The sequence below is a fragment of the Salvelinus alpinus genome, chromosome 13 (assembly GCF_045679555.1).
Source record: "Salvelinus alpinus chromosome 13, SLU_Salpinus.1, whole genome shotgun sequence".
Lineage (NCBI taxonomy): Eukaryota > Metazoa > Chordata > Actinopteri > Salmoniformes > Salmonidae > Salvelinus > Salvelinus alpinus.
Window position 1 is genome coordinate 34,948,498 of NC_092098.1, and position 23,664 is coordinate 34,972,161.

The 23,664-nt window shown below is 41.9% G+C and overlaps 3 protein-coding genes across 4 annotated transcripts in view; 1 reads left to right on the top strand and 2 right to left on the bottom strand.

Moving 5' to 3' along the window:
* LOC139537574 (roundabout homolog 4-like) overlaps positions 1–3,296 on the bottom strand; it is a 42,330-nt gene extending 39,034 nt beyond the window's left edge. The window contains 1 exon segment of the mRNA XM_071339044.1: positions 2,804–3,296. Within this exon segment, the coding sequence (XP_071195145.1) occupies positions 2,804–3,005 (202 nt within the window). The 5' untranslated portion in view covers positions 3,006–3,296.
* A 7,925-nt stretch (positions 3,297–11,221) lies between these two features.
* On the bottom strand, positions 11,222–18,890 carry LOC139537575 (transmembrane protein 218-like). Of its 2 annotated transcripts, none has more exons than XM_071339045.1 (3): positions 18,265–18,890; positions 15,362–15,464; positions 11,222–11,839 (listed from the first exon to the last, which is right to left on the bottom strand). In XM_071339045.1, exons 1-3 carry the CDS (start codon positions 18,372–18,374, stop codon positions 11,675–11,677), a joined length of 378 nt encoding a protein of 125 aa, XP_071195146.1. In that variant the 5' UTR covers positions 18,375–18,890; the 3' UTR covers positions 11,222–11,674. The 2 variants fall into 2 exon arrangements, with proteins under 2 accessions (XP_071195146.1, XP_071195147.1); XM_071339046.1 differs by having other exon boundaries at positions 18,700–18,881.
* Positions 18,891–20,738: 1,848 nt separating this feature from the next.
* The window catches only part of LOC139536729 (homeobox protein PKNOX2-like), a 132,364-nt gene continuing 129,438 nt past the window's right edge, over positions 20,739–23,664 (top strand). The window contains exon 1 of the mRNA XM_071337328.1: positions 20,739–20,817. The gene's annotated coding sequence lies outside the window, so the exon portion shown is untranslated. The remainder of the gene's footprint in view (positions 20,818–23,664) is intronic.

A 23,664-nucleotide genomic window follows, 5' to 3' on the forward strand; every position in this document is an offset into this window, starting at 1 on the left:
AAAACTATTTGTAGCAGCAGTTCTGTCAACCCTACATGGAGAGGCAGGAAATGTGGAGGCTCCATGTTTCTAAACAATAGATGTAAATGAAATGATCTCATCTCTCATGAACTGAAGAGATTTTACAGTTCTTGCAATCATGCCATATCTCATGGTTTATCATTGCATTATTTCATCTAAACTGAAAAGATGTTGCACAACAAGGAATTGGAAATGCAAGGAATTGTTTTGTAAAGAGAAGCAATCACAATAATATCTGCTAATATCAACAGCCTTATTTTTCAACTGAATTTAAATTACTTATGGAGAGGTTTGACTTGCTCTAGCCTACAGATTCATGCAGAGTAGCCCTAAAGAATAACATATGCATTCAAATGTTCTTTTAGTATTTAGAGTTTTACTTGAGACAAAATGGATCTCTCTTTTTTCCATCCTGCTACAAATCCACTCGGATGTCATCACCAAGTGATACATTACAGCAGAAACAACAAGGAGGTCCTGCTAGAGCATAGCTGTGAAGAGAAAAGAAAAACAACTTCGGGAGCTAATAGTTACTTATCCCAATTACCCAAGATCCCCTGTGCAAACAGGGCTCTTGGAGGGAGAGAAGAGAGATTAAAGGGGGAAACTGCCACTGGTAGTTAATTCCCTCCCAAAAACCACATAGATAAAGTATTGTTTAGTGAACCTGCCATTGTGTCGGTCTAGAAAGGCCCAGTCGAGGTGATAAAAAAAAATATATTGATCCAAGAACTCGGGCTAGATGGCCTTGGCATTGGCCAGATTTCAGCCATGAACAAAAGGTTTAGAGAGGCTGAAGGAAGATGGCTAGCCCTAAACACAATGCATGGAATGGTGGTGGGTTAAAGATGTGCTGAGGGATGGCTTTAAAATTGACCTCTTTTAATTTTATGAAGTCTCAAATGTCAAGGAGGTGTTGGAATGAGAAGAATAATGTGTAAAAAATAGGGACTTAACGCTAAAAGCTTTTGAAGTGTTTTGTATTTTATTTCAAACAAGCTAGAAATATATATACTGTACTTGCAACAGGTGCCATTTAAGATGAGGATGATACTTTTTTCATGAGCATGGCCTTATTTCTATTACAGCATATTGGATGACTGTCATTCATATTCCATTCACAGAGCTCAATGTAACATCAATAGGTTTAGGCTACTACATGATACTAACATTTTCACTATACTCATGAGGTTGCTCCAACCTAGCCTAAGAATGAAAGTTCACAATGTAGATGCACAGATGGAGAGAAAATTGGAGAAATCAAGGTGACAGACAGTGACACATTCAATACCGCCTTGCACACTTTTGCCAGCATCTAGCTGATCTAGGGTGTAATCATTAGGCCAACAGTTGCAAACAAGAGTTTCTATTGGACAAATTCATGTATGTTTTTCCCAGTTTCATTTAATTTAAGAAATGTTTTTCAACAGAATCGGAGGATTGAATACACCCCTGATCACACGCAAAGACAGTTCACTTTCATAGTAGCCACATACAAACAGCATGAACATTTGGCTCGTTGTATAATTCCTTTTCGCATCTATGCACTCCTTTCTTCTCACGTTTACCCTTCGCTTGTGGACTTCAGTGAAAACCAGGTCAATGATCACAAAAAGTAATTAGATTGAGGATATATTATTGTTTCATCAAAGGTACACTGTAAATCCCAATGTGCTGTTATTACTCAAAACCTTTGTGGAAACCCGGTGCACTACCATATCAGAGTACAGTTACTTGAAGTGATTTTGTAGGGGGTCCAGATTTGAGTTGTGTCAGGTTAAACATTTTGAGTAAGTCAAGAAATGCTTGAAGTACATTGATCTTTAAGCTCATTGTTAATTACATGCTAAACTTAGTGTCTTGAATGCTAAACAGGTGTGTTAAGAAATTGTTAATATTGTTGATCGAACTTAGAATAAAAACATTTTGTACCTCAATATTTTTTGTGACACAAACATAAAAAAATATTTTCATGCTGCTGCTAATAACACATTAGTAGATTCATTTCTAAACATGAAGAGATTCCAAGTCATCTGAGCAACAATTGTTCCTTAAAACAAGTTGAAAGAAGAACGACATTCCAAACTTTTTGGCTGCAGTTTGAGGTTTTCAACAATATTGATGCAAATACAGCAACAAGAGTCAACTCCGGTGAATCTGACCCAAGTCATCTCATACTGGTTTTCCATCAATCGTCCAATACATTTTTCAGTGTTTTCAATCTTTAAAGATGTCACGCATTGGTCCTCACACTGGGACACATGCTGAGTGCAATGTTTCTTATAACAGCTTGGGGCAGGCATAGCGGTCTCAGGCTACGATTAAATAATACACCAAACATGCAAATGACAACCTTAAATAATTAATATATAACTGATAATTTTTCATATGTATTTAACTTTTCATTAGTAATTGGTTAGAAAATATGTATGCATATTGACCAACATTAATTTGACTTTGTATGCAAACTTGATGTCTTTCTGTACTATTATATAATAAGTCAATAGATTATAAAATATCAAATATATTACTTAGTCAGTAATGCATTATAAATTAAGACACCGAATTGCATTATTAATGAATTATGTAGCCTAACTCCACAACTTCTATCCTGCAATGAACTGCTCCAAATATGGATATAGCAGAACATGGAGAACTGTCTGGACTAATAGCATCAGCACTCCACAACTCCATTGAACTCATCAATCATTCTTTGCTATGGTACAGGTTTCCCTCAAAAGATGTCTGAGGGAGGTCAGGGGGGAGGAAGGGGGGTGCTTACCTTTTCTCCGGTGTGGCTTGTCCCTGTGTGGCCGATGCTGCCGGTGCTCCAATCGATGACGGTCATGCTCCTTGACCGGTGTCTTTGACCCCTCGGCCAGTCCCGGCTCAGGTATACAGGTGCATTGGCACTGACACTGGCGTGACCCTTCCGCCCAAGTATAGAGCCAGGTCACCCAGAGCAGCCACCTGCCAACTTGCATCTTCTAGCCTCCGCGTCTTCCCTATCTGGATGACACAGCTCTACACTGAAGCTCCTAGCCTAAGGCACCATGCCTTACCATGGTAGACTTTGAGCCCAAACAGGCACAACTCAACTAGTCTCTCCCCCTGACAACTCTTGGACCTCCCTGCGTTAAATTATTGGAGATTGTTATAAAGAATGTTTTTTCTTTATATTTCTTCCACCCCAGCTTTTGTGATGCCCTTCCCTCCCTCTTTCTTTTTTGCCTCTCTCCTTGCTCTCTCACTCTCACCCTCCTCTTTCTCTGTGCTTCTTTTTTCTTTGGGGGGTAAAAGAAGTTGGGGGGGGGACAATGATTGAAAAACAAGTTTCAGGCCCCATGCTGGGAGAGGAGGGCAGGGAAGGGGACCAAATGGGTCCTGTCTTCTCCAACAACATCTGTGTCATTCGTTCTGCACGGAGCAGGGGGGAACGAAAACAAGGCCTGGAGGGGGAGGAAGAGGGGAAACAAGTTTGGGCAGGGGGTGGGGAGATACAGAGAAGCCTGTTTCACCTAAGCTATACTGAACAAAAACATAAATGCAACATGTAACTATTTCAAAGATTTTACTGAGTTACAGTTCATATAAAGAAATCAGTCAATTTAAATAAATTCATTAGGCCCTTATCTATGGATTGCACATGACTGGGAATACAGATATACATCTGTTCGTCACAGATACCTTAAAAAAGGTAGGGCCGTGGATCAGAAAACCAGTCAGTATCTGGTGTGACCACCATTTGCCTCATGCAGCTTGACACATCTCATTCTCATGGAGTTGATCAGGCTGTTGATTGTGGCCTGTGGAATGTTTTTGGATATTGGCGGGAACTGAACACGCCGTCATACACGTCAATCCAGAGCATCCCAAACATGCTCAATGGGTGCCATGTCTGGTGAGTATGCAGGCCAATGGAAGAACTGAGACCTTTTCAGCTTCCAGGAATTGCGTACAGATCCTTGCGATATTGGGCCGTGTATTATCATGCTGAAGCATGAAGTGATGATAAATGGCACGACAAAGATGAATGGCACGACAATGGGCCTCAGGTTCTCATCACGGTATTTCTGTGCATTCAAATTGCCATCGATAAAATGCAATTGTGTTTGTTGTCCGTTGCGTATGCCTGCCCATACCATAACCCCGTTGCCACCATGGGGCACTCGCACTTGTTCACAACGTTGACATCAGCAAACCCCTCACCCACACAATGCCATACACATGGTCTGCAGTTGTGAGGCTGGTTGGACGTACTGCCACATTCTCTTAAACGTTGTTGGAGGCGGCTTATGGTAGAGAAATGAACATTCAATTCTCTGGGAACCGCTCTGGTGAACATTCCTGCAGTCTGCATGCCAATTGCACAATCTCGCAAAACTTGAGACATCTGTGGCATTGTGTTGTGTGATAAAACTGCACATTTTAGAGTGTCTTTTTATTGTCCACAGCACAAGGTGCACCTGATCATGCTGTTTAATTCGCTTCTTGATATGCCACACCTGTCAGGTGGATGGATTATCTTGGCAAAGGAGAAATGCTCACTAACAGGGATATAAACACATTTGTGCACAAAATTCAAGAAATAAAGCTTTTTGTGCGTATGGTAAATTTCTGGAATCTTTTATTTCATCTCATGAAACATGGCACCAACATTTTACATGTTGTTTATATTTTTGTTCAGTGTAGATCAGTTCCATTAATAAAGTGTCTACCAGCTGACTGATCACGTCCAGCACAATACCACTTTCTCCACTCCATCAATGGAATTTGATATGCGTTGCTCCTCCACACCCATTGGTTTGTGTTCTGAGATTATTTCTTCAAGGGTGACTCACTGAAGTAGGCAGGCGGTATCTGTTACTGTGTATCTGTTACTGTGTATCTGTTACTGTGTGCCCCCCTTTCTTGCCCAGAGTGTTTTAGGCCGAATACTGGAGATGGAGTGTTTCCAAACAGGTCTGACCTCTCTGATAACTCTAAATGCATTAATGCCAAGAAAGGGCAAGCCTTTGTTGGAGGATATTCAAGCTTTTCCGACAAGGAATATTACAATATGCCACAAAAAGTCAAATGCAAGATGAAAAAAAACTAGACATCAAGCCTGCAGCATTCTCATTTGTTGAGGTGGAGATAATTCATTTTCACTGGTGACAATTTAAATTTTCGGAGCCCATGTATCAATTATCTGGCTGCAAGACAGCCAGTTCCCTTTGATGAGGAATACGTAAAAGGGAAAAAGGGCCACAAAGGGTTATTTTTTCCCCTCTCTGTCTTCCTTTAACAAGGCAACTCAAACCCCCATTGCCCACCCCCCACTAGCGCAACTAGCCAGGCAAATTTGTAGCTGCCTGCTCACACAGTATGAGCCCTCATACATCATCTTGGCTCAGCGATCACAATCAGACAAAAGTTTTTTACAACGACCTTGTCGAAACATTCTAGTCCGATGTTTCACTATTCAGTCCAGCTGGTTTGATACTAGAGAGGCCTTGGGGGGAAATAGGTAACAGTGGTACCGTGCTGGGCTAACACATCAGACCTGATCTTGGGTTTTATCCCAACAACCTCGACTGTTTTTCACTTTGTGCCCTGTAACTGCTAATGGACAATGACAGACTTAACTTTGATGAACTAAAAGTCACAATGACTGGTCTCTTCTGCTGTATGCATCTCTTCCAGCAGTGAGCAGTACACATTAGAACACATAGCTAGCTGGATAGGAGACCAGATGCTGCTGGAAGTGGTGTTGGGGGGCCAGTAGGAGGAACTCATTCCTCTGGTCCCAAAAATAATATTCCAATGCCCCAGGGCAGTGATTGGGGACATTGCCCTGTGTAGAGTGTAATCTTTTAGATGGGATGTTAAAACGGGTGTCCTGACTCTCTGTGGTCACTAAAGATCCCATGGCACATCATAAGAGTAGGGGTGTTAACCCTGGTGTCCTGTCTAAATTCCCAATCATCGTGGCCACCTAATCATCCACAGCTTCCAATTGTCTCATTCCTCCCATCTGTAACTATTCCCCAGGTCATTGCTGTAAATGTGAATGTGTTCTCAGTCAACTTACCGGGTAAAATAAAATTAGATTTGAATATCTGGTTGACTACAACATCTCCCTAGTGTGAATTCAGCTCCCAAGTCAAATTATTGAGTTGAATGAGCTATCACTATTCTATTTCAGGAGCATTTCTATGCCAAGTCAATAGTACAAACACCTCTTGCATCATTAGCCATTTCTTCAACACATTCATTGAGCATGTGATACTATTTAAATGAATATCACTCTTTGACTCTGATTGATACAAAGAGCAAGACCAACAGGTGTGTCCTGTGACTGTCCTCCCTGTGTAAGAACTAAAAACAGACCACCACACACACATTTTATCCTATGTATCAACAGATATTTTTTGGGGACCAGTGACCACCCACTACAGACAACCCATCTCTATCTCCATAATTTTGAACACAATCTTTCTAAAGCCTGACACTGTAGCCCCTTCCCCGGGAAGTGGCCCATGTTCGGACATCTTTCCTCCACAGGGACGCCCAAAGAGCCACGCTTCGCCCGCGATGGGGCGTCGGGTCCTTGCTGCCAGGGGTCCATTGGAGAGCACTCTGACCTCTAAATTGGGCCTTCATCTTCCCCCCAGGAGGAGCGGCTTTGGGGTAATCCCCTCCTGAGAAAGGAGTAAGAGGCAGAGGCCACGCCTGGTCCTGGGACTCGAGATTTGTCCCTGGGTGTGTGGGGCACTGACAGCACCCTCTGGCCTCGTACAAAGGGGGTAATGGAGCGAGACCAGGGCGGCAGTGAGAAAATCTACACTCCTCGGCCCCAAAAATACATCAGCTGTTACCGGGGCAACCCGGCATCAAGCTAATTTCTACACCCCCCTCAAAAAAAAATCCCAGCTCTGGTGAAGCAGCCAGTCAAGCCAGGGTAGTGAGAGGACTCGCTGGAGGTTCGGAGGTTCCCAGAGTTCCACTCGTTGGGCAGGGAGTCCTAATTCAAATTCAAGACTTAGAAGCAGCTCACACATTTTTTGACGTTCCCCTGTATAAGCTCTCAACAAAAAATGTATTACGTTTTGAAACCTATAACAAATTGGCAATGGAGGCCTGCTGGAAACTTGCCAGCTGAGTGGATCCAAGATCCATCGTCAATACTGCCACTGCTAAACCATGAGCTCTTGTCTCCTATCAAACGGCATGGATGGGATGCTCTAACCTTGGGTCAGGATATTGGAGTACTGATAGAGGGTCTTCAGGGTTAGCTTGAGTGAGAGCAGAAAGGCTTGGTGAAACTGGCCATATCGCACAAGGAAGGAAGAGGGTGGGGGTGTGAAAGGCAGGAGTTCTGCTTGAGTGGATCTCAATACAGGATCTAGTGAGGAGGAGCACCCTCCCCTGCTTCAAAACCAAGCACCCACTCCCACATCCTGGGCTTTGCACACACCTCTTTGCCCCCACATCTCTCTCCCTCTTTTTTTCTCTCTCTCCAGTCTCCCCATCTCTTTGTATGTCCAGCTGGCTGCTATACAAAGGCTCTGGATCGAGGTTCCAAGTGAACCTTAAACCCCCAGACGCTTTGTTCTGCCCATTTTCCCACTCCCTATTGGGAGTTTGTTAACAAAATTGAAAATGAAGAAGGGATAAAGCAAAAAGAAAGAGTGAGAAAGAGTTATGTTTTTTAAAAGATAAAGCAAGGAAATGCACTAGGATCGGCTGGAGCAAAGAACTTTGGGCTTGCATTTTGCACAGGCCTTGTAACTGTCAGATTTGGAGCCTGAGGCATCTGAAAGATGTGGTGGTAATCAGTGGCATCTGCTGCATTGCGACCTTGAAATACCAACTGCTGTTGCAGGAAAAAACCTTTCAAAAGGACCATTTCAACGACAACCCCCACACATCTGAAAATAAATTGGTCTCTGATTACATTTCAACGCGTATGCCACATTCGTTGACTACACTAAGAGGTAAATCCTATCCAACAAGTGTCACTATGCTTCAAAACATTCTACCACTCTATGACATTCTTCGGTAACACTTTACTTGACACCCAGCATCATAACACGTTATGACACGGTCATAACAGTGTCATAACAGCTTAACTTGTCATAACCTGTCATGACCCATATATTTACACCTGTTTTGACATATTTGGTTATTTTATGGCTGGTTATGACACCTACAGAGTGTCAAAACCCACATTTATTCAAATTTATTTTTTTCCCTGCCAAGAAGTTTCCTTTCATTTGAAAGTCCTAGTTAAATAAAGGTTAAATAAAAAAATGTAAAAGTCCATTGTTGATGCTGGAAGGAATTCTTTACAGTCACTTATTTTTTACCATTATATTTGAAATAACTTACACAAAAATACACTGTCAAGAAGCATTATGACCATCATAATCATATAATGCCTATCAAGTACATGCCCTTCTCCTGAAATCTGCTCCTCCATTCAACTCAGTCATCAGAAACAGAGCATTGGGGTAGGTGCATGTCTGACATCAATGTGTGCGCAATAACAATGATCATTTAATACTGTCCATTTAAGAAAATGTTATATAACATCAACATACTGTTGACAAGTAGGCTATGGTGGAATGGAATGTTTTGCCTTGTGTGGTAGGTTTTATGAGTTTAGACACTCTTATGTAGGTGTCATAACCTGCCATAAAATAATGCAATATATGTCACAACAGGTCTAAATATATGTGTCATGACCATATTATGACAGGTTATTACAGCTGTTATGACATATGACTTGGTTATGACCGTGTCATAACGTGTTATGACACTGGGTGTCAAGTAAAGTATTACCCGTTCTTCTACCCCTCTATGGCTAAGATCATGTTTTGTGGAAATCACACGCTCAAGTACAGGCAAGGAGCCCCCCCTTGGGTTGGTCTCAGATCCATCCCAGGCAAGGAGCCCCCCCTTGGGTTGGTCTCAGATCCATCCCAGGCAAGGAGCCCCCCCTTGGGATGGTCTCAGATCCATCCCAGGCAAGGAGCCCCCCCTTGGGTTGGTCTCAGATCCATCCCAGGCAAGGAGCCCCCCCTTGGGTTGGTCTCAGATCCATCCCAGGCAAGGAGCCCCCCCTTGGGTTGGTCTCAGATCCATCCCAGGCAAGGCTCAACCAGCACCCGTTTCCCAGCCTGTGTGAGAGGGACCGTTCATAGTAGATGGGCCTGACCGTGTAAAAAAAGGCCTGTGTGGTGAAACGTGGGCCGGAACTAATAGGATTGGTTTTGATTCATTAGATTCGCTTTCATCATCCTGGTTGGAATTTCACTGCACGTCCCGTCGGGCTTCACACTTTAAATGGGGGGGGCTGCTAGGTTCCAAAAGGGGGGCTGAGCACTTGTAATTGAGCCCCTACATTGCAAAAAGCTTCATACTATGTGGAATCATTAGCAGTGCTATAATAATGTCAATGTGCAACAGTACGGTATGATAAACAAATGATTGATGACAACAGGAGAGCTGGCATCCTTCTTACATCTGTAGGTTACTAGCTATACCCTAAAGGGCAAAGGAACCATGTTTGTTTCATTGTGTTATGTTAGCAATAATAGACCCCTGGTGTAACCCTACTGTAGGGTTTCCCAAACTCGATCGTCAGGACCCCATGAGGTGCACGTTTTGGTTTTGCCCTAGCTGATTCAAATAATTAATTAATCATCAAGTTCTGGTGCCCTCTTTGCTGCTGTAACAGCCTGCACTCTTCTGGGGAGGCTTTTTACTAGATGTTGGAACATTGCTGCAGGGACAAGCTTCCATAGAGAAACAAGATCATTAGCGAAGTCGGGCACTGATGTTGGGCGATTAGGCCTGGCTCGTAGTCGGCGTTCCAATTCATCCCAAAGGTGTTCCATGGAGTTGAGGTCAGGGCTCTGTGCAGGCCAGTCAAGTTTATGGCTGCTCGGCCATAAAAACCCATTTCATGAAGCTCCCAACAAACAACTCGTGCTGAAATATGTTCCAGAGGAAGTTTGGAACTCGGTAGTGAGCGTTGCAACCAAGGACAGGTGATTTTACCACGCTTAGCACTCGGTGGTCCCTATCTGTGAGCTTGTGTGACCTACCACTTCGCGGTTGAGCCATTGTTGCTTCAAGACGTTTCCACTTCACAATAACAGCACTTACAGTTGAGCTGGGCAGCTCAAGCAAGTCCGAAATTTGACAAACTGACCTGTTGGAAAGGTGGCATCCTATGAAGGTGCCACGTTGAAAGTCACTGAGGTGTTCAGTAAGGCTGTTCTACTGCCAATGTTTGTCTGTGGAGATTGCATGGATGTGTGCTTGATTTTACACACCTGTCAGCAACGGGTGTGGCTGAAATAGCCGAATCCACTATTTTGTCCATGTAGTGTAGTTTTTCATATGACTACAACTGGCCTCCCAGTATCACACTTTACCATTTTGTTAGTGTGCGAATGTTACGGGATAGTTGGTATACTGTATGATTAATTTGCCGTCCTGGAGATTACATGTCCAGAGATACAGTATGACATCTACTTTTAGGATTAGTGAAGATAAGGAGAGTGCAAGTTGTACAATGCATTCATGCAGTTTTATCTGAGACCGAAATTACATAACTTCAAAACAGTAGCACACATTGTTTGAGGAAACCCACCCAGAATTTGTGCTTTCCCGCTTTGTTGTATTCTTTGGGAGTATGAGACAGTCTTTCAAAGAAGGAAGGCATCAGTCAGTCGAAAAATTTACATTTCAATGTAGTCGAGTGCAGATGCAATCTGGTTTAAATGCTGGCAAATGTGACAGAACACAGAATGCATCCGGAGTTAATGAACACACTCACTCCATTTAAACTACATGAGAGGGCTACTACTTCACATCACAGTATATCACAGGATCGCTACTGACAGTTCTCTCTGCATTCAATTAGCTCAACTGACTTGAGAGACTTCAGGAATCAGACAGTTATGAGGAGTGTAATCACAGAAGAGATCTTAGTTAGCCAGATTCAATCAAAATGCCACCCGGCTGCATCTGAACAATGTAGACAACAAGCGCTATGCATATTCATTACAGGGTCTAATACAGGACTAGGCCTCAGTTCTTTAGTGGCATTTTGATGCTGGATGATTTTGTGAGAAAGAATTAGTATGATGACGAAGTTCTATATTTCAAACACTTCTAGTAGCAAGAAAGATTTCAGTAGGCAAGATTAACAACATTGAAATGTTTAATAAAGTTCTCCTAAAAATCACAATAGAACTATTTTATAAATACAAGTGGAAAAAAAAGTGAATGTCAAAAATATACATACAGTTATCAGTCTTATCCTCTGAACTTCTGAATCAGGCAATAGAGATAAATGCATTCTATTGATGCAAGTGCTACTCCACCACCACAATTCAAAGTAGCCTAATTGCTATCCATAAACACAAAACATATTGTCTATGTTTACAGTGGCCTATACCAAAGAACATAGTAGCCTCTTTAATTTCAGTTGGCCCAAAATTCCCCCCAACAACAAACAGTCGATCACGGAGAAAACATTGGCCCTGTCTGTTTTTGGGCTCGGTTGCCAACCTGTCCTGTGCTCGATTTCACTAGGGCCCCTCTTAGTTGGCCTCCTCTCATCTCCAGCGCTGCACATTGGGCCCTGGCCACCAGTCTAGCAGGCCAACTTGGCCTGGCCACTCAGCTCTAGTGTGTTCAAGGGCTTGGCATAGACAGCATCCAGGAAATGGAGGGGCAGCAGGCCGAACAGAGCAACCAAGAAGCCTACGCTGGCCACCGACAGCAGGACGTATCGGCTGATGAAGAAAGTGTCTACGGTCTGCAGGAGGAAAGAGATATTCAGACAGTAATCAGTTCATTGGTTTATCAAATAAGTACAAACTGATGATAAATGGGTTAGTTTAGGATAGATGGTTTGTGTATGTTTGATAAGTGGGTATCTTGTTTAAATGGTCGGTGTAATTCCTCTTTCTTCCAACAGATGTCACAAGTGAGCCACTGCAATCAGTTCTGGGGAGGGAGAAAATGGAAGGCAAGGCAGGTTACCCCTTACGTTTCACTATAAGCCAAATGTTAAAGGCCCCGTGCAGTCAAAAACGTGATTTCCCTGTGTGTGTTATATAGGCGCACACTATAAGGGTGGAATAATATTGTGAACTTGTGAGAATTATGATAATGCCCTTTTAGTGTAAGAGGTGTTTGAAAAGACCGCCTGAAATGTCAGCTTGTTTTGGTGGGATAGAGTTTTGGCCTGCCTTGACATCAGAAGGTCAATTAGTTAGACCAATAACAAACGGCGTTCCAAACCCCTCTACCATTAAACAGCTAGTTTTCCCCTCCCCACTCAGACAGTCCTAGTAAAATATTAATTCTTGAGAAATTGCTCTTGCTAAGTTAGGTACTAATTGTTACCCAGAAAGGATTTGATATTGAGATGAAAACAACTGCATTGGGCCATTAACATGGACTTTGGTAAACATATCACAGTGTCTGACTTGACTTAGTAGTTATTATATTGTACTCAAGCAAACATGGCCTCATTCAAGAAATTGACATGATGGTGCAAGAGACTTGATAATAGCGATGTGAGTCATTCAAGGCTTTCCTTAAAGCTAATGATTACATTTACATTTAAGTCATTTAGCAGACGCTCTTATCCAGAGCGACTTACAAATTGGTGCATTCACCTTATGATATCCAGTGGAACAACCACTTTACAATAGTGCATCTAACTCTTTTAAGGGGGAGGGGGTTAGAAGGATTACTTTATCCTATCCTAGGTATTCCTTAAAGAGGTGGGGTTTCAGGTGATCACTCAATGTCTGCAATATGATCACATGTTGCATCATCCACTTGAAATGTCTTTTCAACTAAAGATTATTTTGCCATGTTGAAACTTGATAGCAAAAACACAAATGATTCATGACACAAAAAAATGTATTGAATACATTAAGACCAATATTCCTCAAAAGATAGGATACATACTAGGATACATACTCGTCTCTGGCGAATGCAGTGTTCTCTCATTTAACGCATCTTACTTTCTTATTTGCCAATTAGTCGGCGAGCGGAGCCCATGTTTTATTAATGTGGCATCCGACTGCTCGGTACTGGGGCAGGCCCTAATTGGCACTGTGTTATTTTGCTTTTGTTTAACAGGGAGAGGTTAGCGGTTTCTTACACTCGTGTTCTCACACACACACACACACACACACACACACACACACACACTCACACACTCTCTCTCTCTCTCTCTCTCTGTCACATACAAGTGGAAACCATGTGTTTGATGTATTTGATACAATTCCACCTATTCCGCTCCGGCCATTACCACGAGCACGTCCTCCCCAATTAAGGTGCCACCAACCTCCTGTGCTGTACACACACTCTCAATCATCATATTTACTGCTTCTAGTCTGTTTATCATATATCCTAGTCACCTTACCCCTAAGGTACTGGATTGATAGACGTAGACATGTATAGGGGTAAGGTGACTAGGATATATGATAGACTAGCAGCAGCATATATGATGATTGAGAGTGTGTGTGTAGAGCACAGGAGGTTGGTTGCACCTTAACTGGGGAGGACGGGCACGTGGTAATGGCTGGAGCGGAATGGTATCAAATACATGGTTTCCATGTGTTTGATGCCATCCGCTCCATTCCAGCCATTATTATGAGCCGTCCTTCCCTTAGCAGCCTCTACTGGTGTACAGTATGAATGTGTGTGCACGTTGTGTGTGTGAGCAAATTAAGAGAGAGTGTGAGTGTGTAGAATGTGCATAGAGTGAGTGTGTATAGAGGGTCAAAGCAGACCGTCCATGTAGACATTTTGTTAGCTATTTAAACGGTGCATATTATTTTAGCACACACACACAATAGCTAGTTATTAGGAGGTAAGTCACATAAAAACATAGAATGTAATTTAATAGGATCTCTGTAGTATGGAATATCTGGTTGAGCCTCTTCTAAGACAGCCTTCTACAAGATAGTTGCCTGTTATACCCCCTTATTTCAATAGACCTACTGGCATTGTTTGTGATGTAATGATAGCTAGTACTCCAGTTGAGACAACTATTTACAATGTGCAATAGGCAGCAGAATTAAAACGATCTTAGCTATGCTTGTTTATTTTTTATTTGAATATGGCCTACAAATTATTTACCCCACCGGTAATCTTTTAAATCAATAAAATAGTTTCTTTTTTTTTTTTTTACACATTCCAAAGACTTGAAACTCATCCACAAGTCAATTAATATTTCACTACATAAACCTAACTACATTAACACTTTGCTGTGGGAACATAGAAATCCTTAAAAAGTATCATGGCAGAACAGCAAATCCTGAATGTATTCACATGATTATGAATGCATGCAGTCAAAAATAGATTGCCTGAATCTGATGCCTCAGGTCCATGTGTGAGGTGATCTTGCCCATTGGCCTAAACTAACAGGACACTAGGCCTACATCACTATGAATGCGTCCCAAATGGCACCATAATCCCTATTTAGTGCAGTACTGCACCAAATAGAGAATAGGGTGTCATTTGAGAGGCAGTTCATGTCTCCCTGTAGTTCTGGTTTTCCTATACACAAACCTAACACAAACTGGCCAGGCTGGCGGTGCCCTCTGTGGGGTGGCAGCTTGGCGGACCTGCCTGCGTTATTTGGCAGGCGGTACAGGAGGAAAGCACTGCAGTCTGTTTGTGCTGCTGTTGGGGAGAGATAAATCAGACCAGGTCTTTACGACAAACACACCGCCACATGTTCTGAATGCAGCTCTGCAGCCAGGGCCAGCAGGCCACTCTGCTAGGCCTACATACATGGACCACAAAACAAAAGCCATGATGATTTTAAAAATGTTGCAGTTTACTTGTTTGGGACAAAACCCTCTGTGTTGTTCAGGGGAATCATTTGATGAGCTCAACTACTCTATTCAAATTCAATAGATCTTCATACTCCATTAAAAATCAGCCTACACCACACTGCAGTGATTTAGCAGACAAACATAAAATGTTTTTTATTAACTTTTATTTTTTCAGGGTAGCCCTCAACACTACAATTTCAACATAACAGTGTATGTGTAATCCTGAGTGACGTTCAGCCAGTGCACAGTAAAGTGCTGTGTGGCCAGTACAATTTTTGGTGCTGCTGTTAGTACCCTATTCAACTTGAGTATCAATATTAGAAAACACATGACACCAGTGGCTCACACTTCTGAAGAGAGCCTTTGAAGCCCAAGTGTGCCAACAACAACCAACTGCTCTGACAAGGCAACTATTGAGGCAACCAGCTCCAGTTCACTTGCAAGTGTGTGTGTGTGATTACAGTATTATAGCTTACCTCAAAGTCTTTGAATGGTGATAGGGTCTCTGAGCTGCGGGGGAAGAACATCAGGAGAAGAGTGGAAATGAGGGCCAGCAGGAAGACAGGGATGACCCCTAAGCTGTTAGTCAACAAAAACAATACAGATATATAATTTAAATTAAACACAAAAACTAAGTGTGAAATAGGGATTGGTCAGTGGCCAATTCTCTACCAAGGTATTCCAGCACACAGCTTTGACCTACTTAGTAGCTATGTTGGTCTATTGTACTTCAAACAATGTGTAGGCAGGTTGCTTAGGATTCAAACCTTCTCAAACAGACTAATTCATAGTCTTAGAGGTGGTATTCCCACCATAATGTGAGTTTTACTGTATACAGTACAAAGGGAAAATGTTTTATTCTTCATTAAATAATTTTCCTAGTAATCACTTGATTGGGTGTTCTGTAGGACTAATGCAAATTTGGCCAAGGGCACTCCAATCAACCCAATAAAATCTGTAACCAGTAAACTAACCCCTTTTCACACTTTGTTTAGACAGGCAGCCCAATTTTGATCATAGTTTTCACAAATTGGTGTTTTGACCAATCAGATCAGCAAAGAAAAATATCTGATGTGAAGAAAAATCGCATGGATTGGTCAAAATATCAATTAGTGTAGCAAAACAAAATCAGAATTTGTCTGGCTGTCTAAAGGCAGCCTTAGTGAAGCAATTAATTTTCTCAGTAAAATCATGACAGACCATTTCAGCAGTAGTGAAAAACATGTAGCCTAGCTGGTATCAGTGGAAATAACAGTTAGTCTAAAGTCAAATGACACTAAGGATGTAGGGCCTAACTATTTAATATCATCTCTGAAATAAATTCTAAATGTGTACAGTATAATCATTGTATAATCCTCAAAAGTGTAGGCCAAGGGATTGAGGTGGAAGAGTCAGTGGGGCATTCACCGATGACCCTATGATTACAGGACATGCCACAACACCACCTGTGACATGACAGCCTGGTCTCATAGACTAGACCTAACATAGTTTAGTCCAGGACACTCAAATTAGTATGATATGTTAGCCTGGTTCCTCTCTACGTTTCTTCCTAGGTTTTGGCCTTTCTAGGGAGTTTTTCCTAGCCACCGTGCTTCTACACCTGCATTGCTTGCTGTTTGGGGTTTTAGGCTGGGTTTCTGTACAGCACTTCGAGATATTAGCTGATGTACGAAGGGCTATATAAAATAAACTTGATTTGATGTTACGTTTGGTATTGTTACATAAAACAGATGGTTACTTACTGCAAAAATTAAAATAGGGTGGTTTGTCGGGTTGGGCATATAACGCAAACATCTAGCAACCCAAAGGTTGCGAGTTCAAATCTCATAACTTCAGAAATGTATAAACTGACTACTTACAACTTTTTAGCTAATTTGCAACTACTTAGCATGTTAGCTAACCCTTAGTGAAGAGCTCAGTGACTTTCAACGTGGCACCTTCATAGGATGCCACCTATCCAACAAGTCAGTTCTTTACATTTCTGACTTACTAGAGCTTCCCCACTCAACTGTAAGTGCTGTTATTATGAAGTGGAAACATCTAGGAGCAACAATGGCTCAACCGCGAAGTGGTAGGCCACACAAGCTCACAGGACGGGACCGCCGAGTGCTGAAGCGCGTTAAAATCGCCTGTCCTCGGTTGCAACACTCACTACCGCGTTCCAAACTGCCTCTGGAAGATATGTCAGCACAATAATTGTTTGTCAGGAGCTTCATGAAATGGGCTTCTATGGCCGAACAGCATCACACAAGTCTAAGATCCCCACACTCAACATCAAGCATCAGCTGGTGTGGTGTAAAGCTCACCGCCATTGTCCTTATGAGCAGTTGAAATGCGTTCTCTGCAGTGATTAATCACACATCACCATCTGGCAGTCGAACGGAAAAATCGGGGTTTGGCGGATGCCAGGAGAACACTACCTGCTCCAATGCAACTGTAAAGTTTGGTGGAGGAGTAATAATGGTCTGGGGCTGTTTTTCATGGTTCAGGATAAGCCCTTCGTTTCAGTGAAGGGAAATCTTAAAGCTACAGCATACAATGACAGTCTTGACAATTCTGTGCTTCTAACTTTGTGGCAACAGTTTGGGGAAGGCCCTTTCCTGTTTCAGCATGACAATGCCCCCGTGCACAAAGCGAGGTCCATACAGAAATTACTTGTCGAGTTCAGTGTGGAAGAACTTGACTGGCCTGCAGAGCCCTGACCTCGACCCCGTCGAACACCTTTGGGATGAATTGGAACGCTGACTGCGAGCCAGGCCTAATCGCCCAACATCATTGCCCGACCTCACTAATGCTCGTGGCTGAATGGAAGCAAGTCCCCGCAGCAATGTTCCAATAGCTAGTGGAAAGCCTTCACAGAAGATTAGAGGCCGTTATAACAGCAAAGGGGGACCAACTCCATTAATGCCTATGATTTTTGAATGAGATGTTCGACAAGTAGATGTCTACATACTTTTGGTCATGTAGTGTACCACACGAAACATATACTAAATGGGGAGTACAGAATAATACAAATACTATAGTTAGCCTTTTTTTTTTTTTTTAAGTTTGTAGTTCTATCCTTGAGCTGCTATTGTCTATTAATGTTCTGTATTATGTCATGTTTCATGTGGACACCAGGAAGAGTAGCTGCTGCTGCTTTTGCAACAGCTAATGGGGATCATAATAAAATACCAAAAGACCAGGTTGGCAATCGACATGAAAGTCCAGACCACTTGGCAGATGTAGAAGTAGGCTATTCAGGGTAATGCAAATGAGAAAGTGCTATACAGTGTTCACTGGCATCATATCAGCAAAAGATAATGTGTACAAAATACTAAAATGTGTTTAGGTATCTAGCTAAGTTAGGCCTGCATGTGTGTATGTATTCACAACTTACTTAGTTGGTCCAGTAGCTCTCAAGAGGATCATCCCCAGCACGAAAGCTACAATCCAGATAAGAGCAATGAAGAAAACCCCAGTGCCCACGCCCAATACCGTACCAGCCATGCTTCACCAAATCAAAGTGCTAGACTAACGCGTTAGCTAGCTAACTAACTACTCACATTGGTCTTGAGGAGATTCAAATGAGCTATCTAACTATGTTAGTTAGCTAGTGTTGTTGATCAAGCAAAGCTATTTGCGTGAAATTGTGTTTCTACAAAACGAGTTGCATCGTACAATGCCAATTGCATCGTTTGAACTGGCATTTTGTACTCGCTGTTGACAGTCAGGTTTGATTTTTTTTATTTTTATAGTTTGTTAGCTAGCTAAACAGCTAGCTTGTGCGTGCGTACTGTTACTAACGAACTTCCTTCCCAAATAATTTACTCACTGTTCGAGACCGCTCATGATAATGGTGTGTGAACGCAAACATTCCAACTGTGGCCTACCAACCGCTTGCATGCGAACTGTTTAGCAACTACCAACCGGCTCTCTTGGTTACAAATAACCTTCAATTTCATAGGATAGACCACAAGGGCAAAGAACTATACCGAGTGGTTGTTACTAAATACCGAATAGAATGCTGGGAAGTGTAGTGTATTCTAGTCCTAGCTGAAGTTGCATCTGAAATTGGGTAGGCTCGCTTGTGTTTATTTGCCATGAACTACCTAGGCTTTAACTTTGGATGCTTCTTTTTTTTTTTTTTTTTTACAATTGTATAACCACGATAAATCCAACTAATGTGGTCATGATTATGTTGGTGATTCAACATGGGTAATTTCAATCACAGGCTGCCGCAAAATGCTTTTCAGACAATATCCAGCCTATTTCCAATTTCATGAGCATTGACACCAAGGCTAGGCTATGACAAAATCTTAAATTGGCCTACTAAATCAAATCAAACTTTATTTGCCACATGCGCCGAATACAACAAGTGTACACTTTACCGTGAAATGCTTACTTACAAGCCCTTAACCAACAGTGCAGTTCAAGAAGAAGAAAACATGTATTTATTTTATTTATTTATTTTTATTTAAAATAAAAAGTAATAATATAAGGAACACAATAGTAATAACAATAACGAGGCTATATACAGGGGGCACGGGTACCGAGTCAGTGTGCATTTGTACAGGCTAGTTGAGGGAATCTATACATGCAGGTGGGCACGAAGTGACTTTGCATAGGTAACAAACAAACAGCGAGTAGCAGCAGTGTACAAGAGGGGGGGTCAATGTAAATTGTCCAGTGGTGATTTTTATGAATTGTTCAGCAGTCTAATGGCTTGGAGGTAGAAGCTGTTGAGAAGAATTTTGGTCCTAGACTTGGTGCTCCGGTACCGCTTGCCGTGCGGTAGCAGAGAAACAGTCTATAACTTGGGTGACTGGAGTCTCTGACAATTTTATGGGTTTTCCTCTGACACCGCCTATTATATAGGTCCTGGATGGCAGGAAGCTTGGCCCCAGTGATGTACTGGGCCGTTCGCATGACCCTCTGTAGCGCCTTACGGTCAGATGCCGAGCAGTTGCCATACAAGGCGGTGATGCAACCGGTCAAGATGCTCTCGATGGTGCAGCTGTAGAACCCTTTGAGGATCTGGGGGCCCATGCCAAATCTTTTCACTCTCCTGATGAGGAAAAGGTATTGTCGTGCCCTCTTCACGGCTGTCTTGGTATGTTTGGACCATGATAGTTCGTTGGTGATGTGGACACCAAGGAACTTGAAAGTCTCGACCCGCTCCACTACAGCCCCGTCGATGTTAATGTGGCCTGTTCGGCTCCCTTTTCCTGTAGTCCACCATCAGCTCCTTTGTCTTGCTCACGTTGAGGGAGAGGTTGTTGTTCTGGCACCACACTGCCAGTTCTCTGACCTCCCTATAGGCCCTCTTATTGTTTTCGGTGATCAGGCCTACCACTGTTGTGTCATCAGCAAACTTAATGATGGTGTTGGAGTCGTGTTTGGCCACACAGTCGTGGGTGAACAGGGAATAAAGGAGGGGACTAAGTACACGTACTGAACATGATACGTCTTAGAAATTATGGTCATAATATTATTTGTATTCTATCGCCACTGTAATATTGGAATAATATATCATTATGAATAATGAATAGCGCAGACCTAGACCTATAGCCTAGCTCTTTTTTTTCACTGGTGTGTCATCATTGTGAAGTTATGCAATGTATCCATCCTCATACTAGGATGTCTGCTACAATGTTTCCAATGAATGTAGCCCATCACTTGCTTGTCTCACCGTCAATATGTAATTTTTAATTTGCGCCGACAGGGGGCCGGCAGACTCCGCGGTTTGAATAGATGGAGATGCGCAGGGCCGGGGTTTGTGGTGGGAGACCAGTGGAGGTGATGGGAGGGGGGCTACGAGGAGGCAGAGGAGGCAGGGGTGGTGGTGGGGTGGGGGTGGGAGGGGTCTTACATGGTACACGTCACTGCTTGTGCAGGGGAGTATAGGCTGTGTTGTCAGCCTAGTGTCAGTCTGATGAAGATTGGCATTCAGGTAAGCTGTCATTCATTTTCAATGTCAGAGCATGGAGCAGGCTAACACTCCAGCGTCATTACAAAAGGCAGCACATTATTCATACAGACAGGGCCATGCTAGGGAAAGAGAGAGAGAGCGAGAGAGAGAGCGAGAGGGAGGAAGTGAGAGAGAGAGAGAGAGAGAGCGAGGGGAAGAGAACAAGATAGACAGGGAGAGAGGGGAGGAGGGAGAGAGTGCATGTGCGAAAGGGAGGGAAGAGGAGAGGAAAGAGAGAACAGAGAAGGGTGATACATTTTTGTACTGGATGGAAAGACGAGCATTTTTGCTTGATGCAGCGTTTGGATTAATAAAATAGCATATGTAAATGTTTCAGATAATGGCATTAGGCGTTTTCGTTTTGCGTGGACACTTTAGTTTTCAAGGGATATGGAGAAGAGAGAATTATCGAAGACTGTACTAGACATTTTTAGACACTGCACCTGAACGTGCTTTCCGACAATGGATTCATGCTCATTGAATAATTATTTCTTAATTAATTAATTAATATGCATGTCTATATTTAGTTGTTTTATTAGTTATATTTGCAAATATGTTTTGACTGGCATAGCCTATATGATAGACCTATTTCATGGATATGGATTTTATTCATATTTACATCGAGTCGTCTATAATTTTCATAGATTTTCAGCTGGATGATTGTCTTTAAACTTCATTGTATTCGATCTGATCATTTTCATAAGCTTATTGGTATAGATGGGCTATAGGTGGAAGAAATATCTCCTCTTCTCTAAGGAAAAAAACACGTTTTGCTGTCAGACCTGGCTGGTAAAATAAGTAATAGTATAGGACTAACTTTAGGCTACAAATAGTCCCGTTTGGCATCAATAAGCTATCCCAAATTCACTGTAAACAACTGCTAATGTATGTAACGTAAATATATAAGAGTATGAAAGTCAACAAAATTGTTTATAAGTGACAAATGGGCTACATTAATAATATATTCACGTATAGGCAATTGAAGCGCATTATTTTGCGTTTATGGCACATATGTTATGCGTTATGCTAGTCATTGTAGCCTAATCATTGCCAATTTGTCTAAACTACAAATTGTACGCTGGTTGTTGCTTGTCAGTCAAATCTTGCAATAGCCTGAGCATGGCAAAGAGTTTTAAAGATTTTATTGTAGCGCTATGTGGTTTGGATTAGATAATTTGAAGTCTTGGCACTTGGCGCTCCAACAAAGCAATCCAACCCACTGCCCTATTTGTATGCATTATAGTCAGTGTTTTAGTTTGAATTAATCTGAAATAGCATCTTGTAAAATATTGTTATAGTTATTTAATTGCCCTAGTCAACAAGTTGGATGACTTTAATCCGTGTATCAAAATAAATTAAGTTTGGCACTTTATTAGCTACTGTATTTCTATCTTTCTATCTTGATAAGTGAATGGCTTGTGGCTGTCATCAACTCAGTGACTACAATGTTTGCTTTTCATTGCTGAGGCATACCCTGCAAGACCTCTCCAGACTGAACATTAGCGCTCTTTGTGTGCCACGACTCAATGCCTAGTCGCTCTATATATACTTTATATTTTGGATTACTTGTCTATTCCAGGACTGGGCTTTTAGTGGGCTGGGCATTTGACACGAACACTCTCAAAATGTCACATAATTTGGAGTTGACCCCAGTCATGTATTCACAATGTATTGCCATGTATAGATGATAAAGAATTAAGCTATTTTGTCTTTCTCCCTCTAAGCTTCAAAGTTGTTGAACATTATAGTGAGTTCTGATTCACAATTCATGCATTCAATATGTGCCCATTTGCAATGTTTGGTCTTCTATTATGGTTTTATTTAGTCAAAGTATTTGAGGCATTATTGGGTATAACCCTGCATCTGATATTAATTCACTTTTGTTTATTTATATTTAAACTAAACTGATATATACATACAAGATATTCCCACAAAAATGATTATATAAACTCCCTTTGAAGGAGTATTCCATACAACCTCTCAAATTCTGATAATAGTTATATTCAGAGAGCATAATTCAAAGCAGTTTATATTTAGAGCAAAATCAGAATCTGCATCTTATTTGGAAATTGGAAAATAAGCCATGTACATGCCAAGTAATTGTAAACATGAAACGTGTAAAACTACTGTAAAGAAACATATAATATGTAAAACATGTAATATTGAAAGCTAATCTTTAGGCCTCATTCAACTAAAGGGCCCTGTTCAATCAACTTTCAAGAAGGCTGAATGTCCTTGTGGTATAGTGTTGAACATGATGCAGGGTCAGTATTGTGCACAGTGACCCTTGTCCCTTTATAAATACCAAATCTGATGTCTTTGCATGTTGTACTCACGTTACCAAGCAAGAAATGGTAATAAAATAGCTGCGGCAATGTATTCACAAGTCACATAACAAAAGCTAGTGACTCAGGCATTTAGTCCCCTAGGTATCTACCACATATGGGACAGTCGTAAACACTTCAATGGACCAGATTTGTTTGAACTTTGACTATGACCATAAACAATACATTTTCTGAATTTGTCTGTATTTGTGTTGACAGAAGAATATGAGTCAAAGAATGAATGTAACTTTTGTGCCTGTAAAATAAATATCAGACTCATGATCCAAGCAAATAATTAAAAAGTTAGTTGTGGAAAATAAGAGAGTCAAATAACACACACACACACACACACACACACACACACACACACACACACACACACACACACACACACACACACACACACACACACACACACACACACACACACACACACACACACACACACACACACACACACACACACACACACACACACACACACACACACACACACACCCACTAT

What these genes read in the sequence shown, in the direction of transcription:
- LOC139537575 (XM_071339045.1), bottom strand. Translation starts at nt 18,374, where the DNA reads ATGGCTGGTACGGTATTGGGCGTGGGCACTGGGGTTTTCTTCATTGCT. An exon ending in AGAGCTACTGGACCAACTAA is followed by an intron (nt 15,465 to 18,264) that starts GTAAGTTGTGAA and finishes GTTGACTAACAG; the next exon opens with CTTAGGGGTCATCCCTGTCT. An exon ending in CACCATTCAAAGACTTTGAG is followed by an intron (nt 11,840 to 15,361) that starts GTAAGCTATAAT and finishes TTCCTCCTGCAG; the next exon opens with ACCGTAGACACTTTCTTCAT.